Source organism: Muntiacus reevesi, chromosome 8 (genome assembly GCF_963930625.1).
Source record: "Muntiacus reevesi chromosome 8, mMunRee1.1, whole genome shotgun sequence".
Classification (NCBI taxonomy): Eukaryota; Metazoa; Chordata; class Mammalia; order Artiodactyla; family Cervidae; genus Muntiacus; species Muntiacus reevesi.
This window is the reverse complement of record NC_089256.1, coordinates 51,430,005-51,442,366: the sequence shown is the minus strand read 5'-3', so window position 1 is coordinate 51,442,366 and position 12,362 is coordinate 51,430,005. Positions and strand designations below refer to the sequence as shown.

General features: G+C 43.1%; 1 protein-coding gene across 15 annotated transcripts in view; it reads right to left on the bottom strand.

Moving 5' to 3' along the window:
- Window positions 1-566: 566 nt before the first annotated feature.
- Window positions 567-12,362, bottom strand: part of TMEM44 (transmembrane protein 44) — a 48,814-nt gene continuing 37,018 nt past the window's right edge. For 2 of the 15 annotated variants that reach the window (XR_010664179.1, XR_010664184.1), the window contains 3 exons: window positions 9,361-9,393; window positions 5,990-6,827; window positions 567-2,344 (listed from right to left, as the gene is read on the bottom strand). Coding sequence is in view for 8 of the 15 variants with exons in the window: in XM_065942428.1 (XP_065798500.1) it covers window positions 4,141-4,227; window positions 6,765-6,827; window positions 9,361-9,393 (183 nt within the window). In the remaining 7 variants the exon portion in view is untranslated. The other 13 variants (XR_010664182.1, XR_010664185.1, XM_065942428.1 and 10 more) reach the window with 11 other exon arrangements.

Here is a 12,362-nt window from a genome sequence, read left to right as displayed (position 1 = left end):
CTAGTTATGTAAATTCCTTGAAGATCTGTACTTTTCCCCAATTCTGTAGTGGGTCGTGCTAACTTTAATCCCACTTTGCACAAGTTTACCTGGACTACGTAAACTTGGTGAACTTTATGTAAAACATTAGTATGTCATTTTGATGTATTTACTGTCCTTTGTCTTAAGAATGACTTCTAACAGAAGGAACAGCTCTCAGAGCTTTCTGAGAGTCTGTTTCCTGGGTTATAATCTTCAGTTTGGTTCAAATAAAATCCCCTTATTTTCTTCTTAGGTCGATTGTTAACTGAATTTTCATACACAAGAGGTACTTTGTAACCCTGTGAATATCTTCTCATGAGTTTTTAGCAATTATTGAGGTCCTTGCCTGTCAAATATTATTATGATGGATCACTTTGTTTTTAACCCCCCCAAAAATATTCATTATGAAAAAGGTATAAAATACTGAAAAGTATAATGAAAATATAATTTCTACATCCATACAGACAGCAAGATTACTTATAAGCTTCCTCTTCTAATATTTACTTCCTCTTCTAATATTTACATGAATGTTATTTGGGGGAGCATATAGGTATTTATAACTTTCTTCAGTTTATTTTGTATAATTATATGATAAACAATACTAATTTTAAAAGTTTATAATATTCTGTAACAACCTATGGGGAAAGAATCTGAAAAGGAATCTGAAAGTAAATCTGATTTACTTTATTGTACAACTGAAACTAACACAACATTGTAAATCAACTATACTCCGATAAAAATTTTCTAAATGTTAATGAGCACCAAAAAGTATTAAAAAGCATAACACTTACAAATATATCCACGACAGTTACTTATGTATATTAATATATATATTTTTTCACATGCCTCTTTTCTTATTCATACTAAAGAAAGTGAAAGTGTTAGTCGCTCAGTTGTGTCTGACTCTTTGCAACCCCATATACTGTGGCCCACCAGGCTCCTCTGTCCATGGAATTCTCCAGGTAAGAATACTGGAGTGGGAAGCCATTCTCTTCTCCAGGGGATCTTCCTGACCCAGGGATCGAACCCACATCTCCTGCATTGTAGGTGGATTCTTTACCATCTGAGCCACCAAGGGGCTCAAACTACAGAACTCTCAAAAAAAAAAACCAAAAAACAAAACTGTCCTTTTAGTCTTCCCACCTTGCTTTTAAACAACAACTAGGCTTTCATATTTTCTCAGGGGCTCTCTCCTGTCTGTTTTCCCTGGTTTGAGAATCATTGCTATCTGGTCTGCCTTTATTGTTCTTTGGTCTTGAGGGATGTGATGATCAGCAACAAGCTGGAACTACAGCAGCTGCTTGAGGCAAGGGATTTCTCTTGGAACCAAAGGTTTATGCTGCAAACTTGAAAGGGAAGAGAATTTAGGGGGAAATATTTTTAAACTGGGGAATGTATTCAACTGTTTCTACAGTAAAGAAACACTACTACAAGAATCCACATAATCCCCTTACTATAGAAAGTCTCATAAAAAGACTCTTTTGATAGTCAGTAAACAATGTTTTAAAAATAACTGCTAATATTGGCACACTCTCTAGGATTCTCCTTTTGTTGCCTGACATTGTCTTCTGCAGATTTTTCTTTTCATGTTAGAACTGGGAATTCAAGTTGTGAGAATGAGCAAGCCACTCAGGCACTGAACTAGGTGATTTCAAGGTAATTCAGATCTGTTCCTCTGTGGTCTTCTAGGTCTAATAACCAAATAGCATTTGTTCATGAAAGTATAATGTTTAATCTTTCCAAACAAGTGGGGTTTTGAGGCTTTATCACTTTTGCGCCTGTTCTAAATACATTTATGAAAACATCTCACACAAATAGAAAGGCTTTAAAAGTAATTTCCTTAGGGCAATGTTCTCAAAGGATCACTTGAGGAGCTTGTTAAAGATTCCCAGACCCTGGGACTTCCCTGGTGGTCCAGTGGTTTAGACTCTGCACTTCCAAGCAGGGGGCTCCATGTCTGGTGGAACTAAGATCCTGCATAACTCATTGCTGCAAAAAACAAACAAACAAACAAAAACAAATGAACAAAAAACAAACCCCCAAAGATTCCCAGGCCCTGCCCAGATCTAGGAAATCACTGGGGTGGAGCCCAAGAGCCTATCATTTGAACAGATATCACACACACCAGAGCTTTAGGACATACATATTCCGTAGTGCACTTGTTGGTCAGAAAGAAAGGCCTATGGGATAGCTCTTCTCACATGAGATCAGGCTGTCCTTGAGAAAGACAGTGGCAGCTGCAGTGCAGGAGAGCCCTTTCTCCAGTTGTGGGTTTAGAAAATCTCTGAGACTTGTATTGGAGATGCTCCAAGTGCTAGGGCACCTGCAGGAGAGATAAAAGGATGAAGGTCAAGGTCAAGTCCAGAGCCCAGGCGGGACTAGTTAGGCTGCTCTGAGAGCACATGCAACCTGTTGTAGGCAGGACTTAGAAGCTGGAGCTATATCAAGAAAAACAGCAAGAGGAAAAGGCCCTGGCACGAAGGATTCCACAGTACAAGCGGATGTAAAGACAGTTTTGACAAACAGTTCTCAACACCCCGTGGTGTCTCATTAGCTTGTACTTAATGGAAGTTGGAGATAATCTAGCCAAGAAAAACAAAACAAAAACAGTATAATCTTGGAAGCTTACGGCTGGAAAGCACGTTTGAAATCAAACCCAAAGGAGAAAACCGCTAGAACAAACAAAGGAGTCTTTAAAAAAAAGAAAAAAGAGTGGGTGGGTGGACCATAGCGGGCAGAAGGGAGGAGCAGGGCACGATGTTTTCCTTTACAAGCTTTTTGTTACAATCTGATTCTCTTTTTAAAAACCGTGTACCTGTACTATTTAAAAAAAAAAAAAAAAACGTATCTTAAATATATTTAAAAACAGAATCTGCTCCGCAGTGCACCCTAAAGGATGCTGAACGATCTCTAATACTTTGAGAAAGGTAATCTCTTGATTATCCCCTTACAAAACAAGCGGTGTGAAATGTACCCCAGGAGCCGTCCCCTGCAGCTCCCCCAAGGCCCGGGCGCGGTGGCGGTGAGGTAGGAAGCCGCACACAGCGGGGACTGCGGGGACTGCGGGGCCGGCACATGCAGGATTGGCGACTCGCGTGAGGCGCTGGCTGCACAGTGCGCACGCGCCGAGCCGCACAGGCCCTCTCTTCCGGGAAGTTGGCGGGCGGTGGTTTGAATGGATCGCAGGCTGCTGAGGTCTGGCAGAATCCCAGAGGGAAAGGTAGCAAGTAGGAGCTGGGATTCACTTCTCATGGTGCCACTAGGGGCCTCCCTCCCCGTCACAACTTGTGGAAGCCACTTACTGCCCCACTAAGGCAGTGTGGAGGGTGAGAAGGGGGCGAGCGCCCCTGACCCAGCATAGGGACTTAGCTCTGCTGCAATCACAGAAGAAAACTTTTCTTTTTCTTAATGATTGATGAGTTCTTTTTCTGTCACTGTGGAAAATATTATTCATATATCATATTTAAGACTTTTCAGTACTGGAAGGAAACTGCAGACATTTTTAATGTCATATACTGTGATCTCTTGTTACAGCAAAACTTGAACTCTTCATAAAAGGGGGATTTTATCTTAAACGGATAGTAAAATCCAAACAGAGAGAAGTACATATGATATAATGAAACCTATTTTTAAAGTGTATCTAAAATTTCTCTTGATAGTGCCTCTTTCTTAAGAGTTTATGAACATGTCAGTCTTCTGTAGGAAAGAATTCACTGGCATATTCATAAAGGGAAAAAAGGACAGAAATTTGTCCTTTCATTTTACAGATGAGGAAATTGTGACCAGAAAAGGAAATAACTTGACAAGGATCTCACTGAAGCAGACCTAGGAACTGGAGCCCAGCCATGCTTCTTGCCTCTCCTGGCTCTGGGGGAGCTCATACCCCATTGTAACAATCACATGTGAGTGTGGCTTCAGGAGATTGTTCATACATCTCTTCATCATACTGAAGTACTGGGGGAGATAAGGGGATTGGTTCTTCAGGGTCTAGACAGATTTTAAGAAAATTTTACTGATACAGTTCCCCCTAAATCCCAAAGAAAGATTTCTTTTTTTGGGAGATTAAAATGGGTGAATTTTTTTTTTTTTTAGTAGCTTAAGCAGGGGCTGGATAACCACTCAATCACTTATTGGGGTTGTTGTCAGGCTCTTCACTCCTCTGAAGTTTCTTCCATCTGACGGTGTGATTCTTTGGTTACCAACTGGCTTTTCAGACATATGTGGCCAGGAATTATAGGGAGGAAGGAAACGAATCCTTCTTCAGTGTCTACTTTGAGTCATGACTGTTAGTAGTGTCATGCATTCCATACATATTACTTACTCTTCACAACATGCTTTCTAGATAGCTATTATTCTCAGTCTACCCCAAGGGTTCACCAAGTTTAAGTAACAAGCTCCAAGCCATGCAGATAAGAGGCAGCACAACTACTATTATACCATCTCTTGTGTTCAGATGAATGGGTAGGAGAGGAGGGTTACACAATTGGTTCCCAGCTTCTCCCTAGTATAGGTAACCCCTTTCCACTGCTCTGTGAGTCTTCAGGGCAATTAACTCCCATTATCATCCTGGTCTGACTGACAGTTAGGGATGGAGGTGCAACAGAAGCCCAGGGCAAGAATCCTCTTACTAGGAGGAAGGCATTTTGGCTGGCACTTCTTCGCAAAGGCTCCAGAGTTACAGAACTTCGAATAACAGGCAGGTTCTCATTAAACAATGAGGCCAAACTTTGCTTCCAAAATTCTCAGTTTAAAGGTTCACTCTGGATGAAGAGACTTGGGAGTCTGTTTTGAGACAAGCTCGGACAATGATAATAAGAAATGGTTTGTGAAGGAAGAGGCTGGGACAATGGGATCTAAAGAGATGGTCAAGCAATTTGTGCTGGTCAAAGCTGGCAAGATCACTTGATGTTCTTGAATGAATGGACATTCCCATCAGGATCCAACCAATTTCTGGGAGCATAAGCCAGTCTCCCCTTGGGGGGAGGGGACTTGCTAAAGGCAAACTCCAAGGATGTCATCCTATTCCCATGCCTTTTACCTTTCCAAAGATAAACGCTTTTTCTTCCCCGCTGTCACAATCAGATTAAACACACTCCCCAAGTTCGTACTGTATCCATGACTGTACATTTCTGCTTCCTGAAAAGTTGTGACTGTAGGGATGTAAAACTGACCAATCAGCTGTGGCTGATTTGAGGCATGCCAGTCAGCTTCCTACTCTATCTTCCAGTAGCTACCAGTCAGCTATAGAATTAAGTACCAATTCCCAGTTCCTCTCCAGCCTCTTCGCCCTCTCTCTACTCCCATTCTGGCTACATCAGAGTCTTCTTTCCTTGGCTAGATTCCCCCCTTCCCTGCTTCCAATGCTCTGTGTGGTTTCATCTTCTGGAATGTTCTCCTAACTCCCTACCCCTGCCCCCAACTGAAAGTTTCATCTTCCATCAAAGTACAGCTTCAGTGATTAAGATCACAAAGCAAAACCAACTTTAGCAAACTCCGTTACAAGACAACCAGGAAGAAAGAAAAAAAAAAAAAAAAAGACAACCAGGAAAGCAACTGGATAAATAGGGTGGCTTTAGGTTCACTTCTAGTTCACAGGTCACCCAGGGAATTGATTAGAATCTATGCAGAGACCTGTGGAACCAAACTGCTTCCCTGAGGCACCCCCTCTTTCATGCTGGTACTTGTACTACCCCTTCGGAGCAACTGGGCAGCTGCAGCTGAATCACACAGGCTGCCAGGGGCCAGCCAAGAGCAGAGCTATGTTTCTTGGCATTTCTCCCAGATCCCCTCGTGGCCGACTTTGAAAGCTGTGCTGGGATTCAGATGTATCCCTGAGCTCCATGGTGAAATACTGTAGTTCTCCCAATCAGGATTTATTCATTCCAGTGTTCCTCCCACCTTAGCTCCAAAATAAACCTGCAAGAGGATTTTGGTGCTTGAATTTAACACTTCTAGCCATGCCTCTTACCCTTTGCGTGCTTTCAGGTACCTTCTAAGGCAGACAGTCCCATCACCTGCAGACCCTGCTCCAGCACACACTTTGCCAGATTGGCAAAGATTGGAGATTGCCAGATTGGAGCAAGTCCTTGTACCTAGAGCAATTCGCTTTGCTTGCCTTTGCAATACCAGTGATCTTATAAACACTTGGTTGATCAAACAGTCCTCTCTCAACCTTCAGCAGGTAACTAGTGGGTTACTGGAGGGCAGTAGCCAGGTCCCATCAGAACTTGTCATTGTGTCCTAGACATCCAGACTGTGGGCCCACTGCTTGATAGGCTTAGCCAGGTCTTGCAGAATGGGGCTTTACTGAGATCCAAACATATTAGCTGCTATTAGATGAACTTATTCACAGCAGATATTCAGAGTATGGTTGACTCCAAAGGGAAAAGGAAAAGAGGGCCCAAAATCCTTTAGATTATATGTCAAAGCACAAGTGGTTTGTGACAAACTGCAGATCCTTAGAACAAACTTTGGGCATATTCAAGTCTGTCCAGTGGGCCCAAAGTCTTAGCTCCATTCTGAGCCATAGTGTAGACCAGCCAAGCTCCATGACAGCTCCTGGTTCCTCACTTTCATGGGCAGCCTTGGCAGAAGCTTAATTCCTACCACGGCTGTCCCTGCAGGTTGATCCCTGCTCAGTTTCTGACAAATGCTTGACCTTGGTCTCTGGGCTGCTGAGTTGGCTCCAGAAAGTGTTATTCATCAGAGGGCAAGTCCACTGGCTTCACAGACCACCTGTGTACCTGTGATCTGAGTGTCTCCATGCTGTCTTTGTTCCCTCCAAGGTTTACATCTTCAGGATCCCACTGTGGAAAGAAGACACAAGAGGTACCTTGGTGGACTAGACCCTTCCTATCTCTTACGGTTCCCCCGACAGCTCCAGTCCTGGTTCTCAAGGCCCAGGCACAGATAAGAATAAACAGATAAGGACAGGTTAACCAGGTCTGTGATTCTAGGACCTAACAGGGCAAGTGTTACTTTAAATCAAGGAATTAACAGACAGCTACCCTGAATAGATCAGTCCTACTTCCCCTCCCATTCTCTGTTCCCCCAGTCTTCACCAAGTCCTTCTCTAGTGAGCCTGAGGCATGTTTCCTTTATCCTGAGAATTTCCATCAATTTCCATCAATTTCCAGACTTATTCCTAGAAAAGACCAGGAAAACTCAACCTATTCTTTATGGCCCAGGTAAGTTCCTTCTCTTCCAAGAAGCCTACCCTGACACCCACTGAGCTCTTACCCTCTTCTCTGTACTGTGTGTATCACTGGTTTGCGGCTGATCATGGGAAGTCCTGCCCTTTGCCTGAGTGTCTACTTTGTCCTCAGGTAGATAACAGAGCCCCTTACGAGTAGGGCGCTAGTCTACCCTTGCCCCCCGCCCCCCATACGGTGCTTCTTCTGAACTTGAGGTCAGCCAACTCGTCAAAAACAAACACTTAAAACCTAATCCAGAGTGGTGGTCACTGCCAGTGAATATTTCATCATTGTGACTCAGACAAGTATGGGAAACCGAAATTTGCAGGAGTAGGAGTAAAAGGTTAAAAAAAAATAGGTGAGCACACAAGTACTGATGAAGCTGTATGCAAAGTCCTATTGTTCTAATAGGATGGATAAGAGAGAAAGCTCTGTATGGGGGCCAAGAGCAAGGGAATCCTTAGTGATTCCAGCCACAGAGGTATGTGGGGGTCAGGTTCAATTCTCTTCTGTGGGTCTTAATTTCTCCATGTGGGCAATGGAAGTCTGAATCAGGAACTAGATAATATGAGCTCTCATTTCTGAGTTTCTATGACTGGTGATTCTGAGTCACAAGGTTGCATTTGAAGGTATCAAAAGACCCAGGAAACAATAAGCAAAGGCCACATAGGATGTGTCAGCCCAGGTCAGACAATCTATTTGGGCAAGAAAATAGAGCCAGGCATCGATGTGCACTCAAGAAAAATGCTCCTCCAGCTGCTCAAACATGAATCAAACAATCCAGTCCATAGAAGGTCAGGACAAGATCCTCAAGGCTCCCTGAGTCACTTGACAGACAATGCCTGCAGCCTACCAGTTATAAAACACAAACTGTAGCTCTGAACAGAAAGAGTCCAGTTTAATTCGTGATTTACTGATAATAACTGAATTGATTCTACTACTTGGTCAGGAGAAACAGCATCGCGTTAAAATGACCACCTCACCTCCCAGTCACCCTGCTGGTGAGGGCCCGAGCTGATCTGTTGGTGTCTGGGGCTGTGTCAGGCCCTGCCGGTTTCTCATCTACCTGTGGTTGCAGACTTGGGGGGATACCTCTAAGCAAATCCCTTCCAGATGTTATCAGAGATGCCAAGTAAAAGAGCTCCCTGGCCCCTTGGCCTCCAAAACCTAGTTGCCAAGCAGCAGAAGCAGGGTCCTGGTCCGTTCTCTGAGAATGGACAGTGTGCTCCTGGGTGAATTCTATGTTCAAGCGGAGACCCACGTGCTAGATCTTGTTTTGGACCAACCTTACCAGGAGGTCCCAGGGTGCTTATCAAAAAGGCTCCCTTGACCCCATCTGTAGTTTGGGATCTAAGACTTGGCACTTGAACAAGCTCCTAGGGTGATTCTTAGCCACCCTGATGTATCAGAACCACTGTTCCAGCTCCTAAAATGTCTTCTTAAGAGTTATCCTTGCTACTCCTAACCAGTTCAGCTGCCGGGAAACAGAAACTCTGATGAGGTGCACTCTTTAAACTGGCGTGAAACCTTCAAAAACATTTTAAATCTCTTCCTTCTGAATTCCCAGAATAATGTGTTTTTAAATGTCTTTTTAAGTAATAAAAACATCGCTGGAATCCAGGCATTCAGAGAATTGAGCAAAAGATAATCTACTCTCTTATCATAAAAACAAAAAACATCCTGGTAGGTGACAGGCGCAGGTGGCTGTCATGAATCATGTGCTCATTTGTCACTTGGAGGCGAGGATGGAAGGGAGACAGCAGCCAGCTGCCCAAGGTCTCCAAGTGACAACAGGGGGGAATGTTGATCTCTGCTCTCGCAGCCACTCCCAGCACCATTACCGTTAGGGAGCTGCCGGGCTTCCTCCTGTTCAGAGACTTTTGTTCCAAGCACATTTCTTCCTTGGGTCATGCATCTTCTCTGAATCCCCACTAGATGGTTCAGACAAACCAGAAAGAACTCTGACCTGAAAGAGCCTGGAAAGAACCTCAACTTTCAGACTCTCCTCTTATTTTCAGATTTCTTTTCCCCCCTAGAGGAATTTGGCATGGGCCCAGCCATCTAAGAGGGGCTCACAAAAACAGGAACTGAAATCAAGCCACAGGAAGTCCCTTCTGGAATAAAGAGAGAGCACAATTGTCCATACCTGCTCCGAGATTAGGGCTTCCCAATACTTCTGCTGCAGAATAAAAAGAGATAAAGAAAAAAAGTGTTGAATAGAGTTTGCCACCATCCCTGAGCAGAGCAGAGATCAGCGCCAGCCTGTCAGCTCCGTGAGCCAGGAGCCTGGCCCTCCACTGGGCTGGAGGCAAAGGAGCAGCTGACTTCAGCAAGCAAGAAGGCAGCAGCTACTAGCGGCTCCAATTTAGTTAAATGGTCACCAGGATAATTGTGATAATTATGAAGGGCTTGAAAAAGATTATCATCTATACAGATTTTTTAATTACTATTATTAGGACTTATTATTATTAGACATAACAATGAAAATTCCATTTATTAACCACATGGCTGAGATGAGTCAACTCGAAACCATAAAACTAAGAAAGAAAGATGCAAATAAAATCTTCACCTTGAAACTACAGGGTATTTGCTACCACCCAAGATTCATTTTTAATCAGCCTTTACTGTACAGGTGGTTCCACCTCAAGCCTCAAATATATCTGCTTCAGGTTCTTAAAGGGTAACATTGTCATCTGCTCTCATTCCTCCGGCACCTCCTGCAGTGCCCGGGACATGTTGTGTGTGTGTGTGTGTGTGTGTGTGTGTGTGTGTGTGTGTGTGTGTGTGTGTGTGTGTGTGTGTGTGTGTGTGTGTGTGTGTGTGTGTGTGTGTGTTCTCTGAATTAAGTTTATAAAAACTTTATTGAACCCCTCTATTTGTCTGCTGATAACTGCTAGCCCAGAGATGGGGCTCTGCCATATGTGTGTGTGTTGGGGGGGGCGGGGAGGCGGGGTGGAGTTCCACTCCGGGCCAGGGCTGGAGGAAGGGGTGGAGCAGGCAGCGAGGTGTCCCAGGCTGTGCTGGCAGAGCTCTGCCCCAGGCTCACACTGGAAGGCCCAGGGCAAAGGGCAGAGACCCCACCTTGACTCTGAGGTGGGCAGAGAAGGGGCACCAAGGCTGGGTTCGTGGTCAGGGCCCCCACACAGGCTCCCTACCCCTCACTGGGCAGGATGCGGTGGCCCCAGCAGGACAGAGGGCAGCATATTGGGGGTGGGCGAGGCAGAAATGAAGCCTGACAGTCTTCTCCCCAGTTCCTCCCTCTTCCCCCGCCTTCCCTCCCCGCCCCGTGAAGTCCTCCCCCCTTTTTGCAGGAGGACAGAATGTACTTCAAAAACTTGAGTCACCACTGACTTCAGCTGTACCACGCCTTTTTCTTTTGAACAACTTTTAAATTATAAGGTTTACAATCATACACAAAAGTAAAACAATAACACCCATGGACACATCCTCCTTCATTTGTTCTAGCTCCCCCAAGTTTTCATTTGCTGAAGTATTTTAAAGTAAATAATGTCATCTGTAAATACTTCAGTATGTATCTTATAGATCAGGACTTTAAAAAAAATCCTAAGCACAATGCCATTATTATACCTAACAAAATTGTTATAATTCCACAGCATTCTTTTTTAATGACATCCTGCTGGAGGGAACATAAACTGAAAAACAAAAGATTAATTGAAGAAAATACAAAATTACTAAAAATGATGGTTCCCCATACACTGCAAAAGATGGAAATGTTGATGACAACACAGGGATTGAAAAAGTTACATAACTTCTGCAAATGCAATGGAAATAAAACAAGAGCTGAAAGAAAGAATGGTAACCTTCATCTTTCTTTAGAAAATACAGATGTTCATGTAAAATATAATTGGTGATGTGTGATTACCACAATGAGTTTTGTTGTTTGTTTTAAAAAAATTACTAAATTCAGTATGATATACTGGATTATATTCTGGAACAGAATAAGAATTTTAATGGAGAAGCTGGTGTAATTCAACTAAAGTCTGTACTTTAGTTAACAGTAATGTACTACTGGAATAATGTTAATTTCTCAGTTCTGACACATGCAGCATGGTGGTGCAATGTGTTGATCTTAGGGGGAATTGAGTGAAGGTAAACAAGAACTCTCTGCACTACCTTTGTAACTTTTCTGTAAATCTAAAATTATTCCCAAATAAAAAATGTATTTAAAGACAAGCAAACAAATAAAGAAGCTGGAGTCCTCCAACTAGGGTTGAAATGAAACCTTGAAACCTCCCTTCCAAAATCTTCAGCAACCTAAAAATTTCAGAAGAGTGCCCTCTAGTGGAAGTAGTAGCCAGGATTTCTTTTTCAAGTTCCTTTCTAAACCAGTGAGAATGTCCCTAAGGAGTACAATTAATCCAAATCTTTGTAACTGAGGTCTTTCTCCACCCCTTACGAAAAAAAGTGAAAATAACTAACATTTTTGTAGTCTTTTCCCTGTTTCAGGAGCAAAATTTGTCCATTTTTGTATAGAAACTTTTCAAGAAACCAAACTGAAGACTGCTCATAATTCTATCCCTGAAAGAGAGCCCTTATGATTTAACTCTCTGAAACACACACACACAAATTAAATTATGCAAATTGCTTTTCTTTCTTAACACAGAATAAGCATTTCTACATACCCTTAAATTGTCTTTAGGACCACAATTCCATCACTTTCGTGAACCACAGCACACAGTATTTCAATTCAGCTCATTGCTAAAAGTATACATTTTTGTGCTCTGAAATCTGCCCCCAGGTCATCTGCTAACATCTTTGTTCCTGAAGACTCTGAGGTGTATCTCAGCCACTGAGGAGAGAGTCATTTTCCAGACTGGCAGCTGAATGGGCCCCCAGAGACCATCCAACTCCCTCCTTATATTTCAGGAGAAAAGACTTCCCCAAGCCTGGGGTGGTGAAATGTTGCTGAACTCAGGACCTCTTTTAAAGGGTTTTTTTGTTTTTTTCTGATCATAAAATTTTGAGACTGGCCAGATACACACCAGCTACAGTTCGGTCTTAGATTTCATTAAGTAGATTTCCTTTTTTATTTTCCTCACACCTCTCAGGCTTTTAAACCTTCCACTCTACACTTCAATATTCCATCCTTCCTATTTCTTTAGTTAATTAAGCAGTTCTGTAGCACTT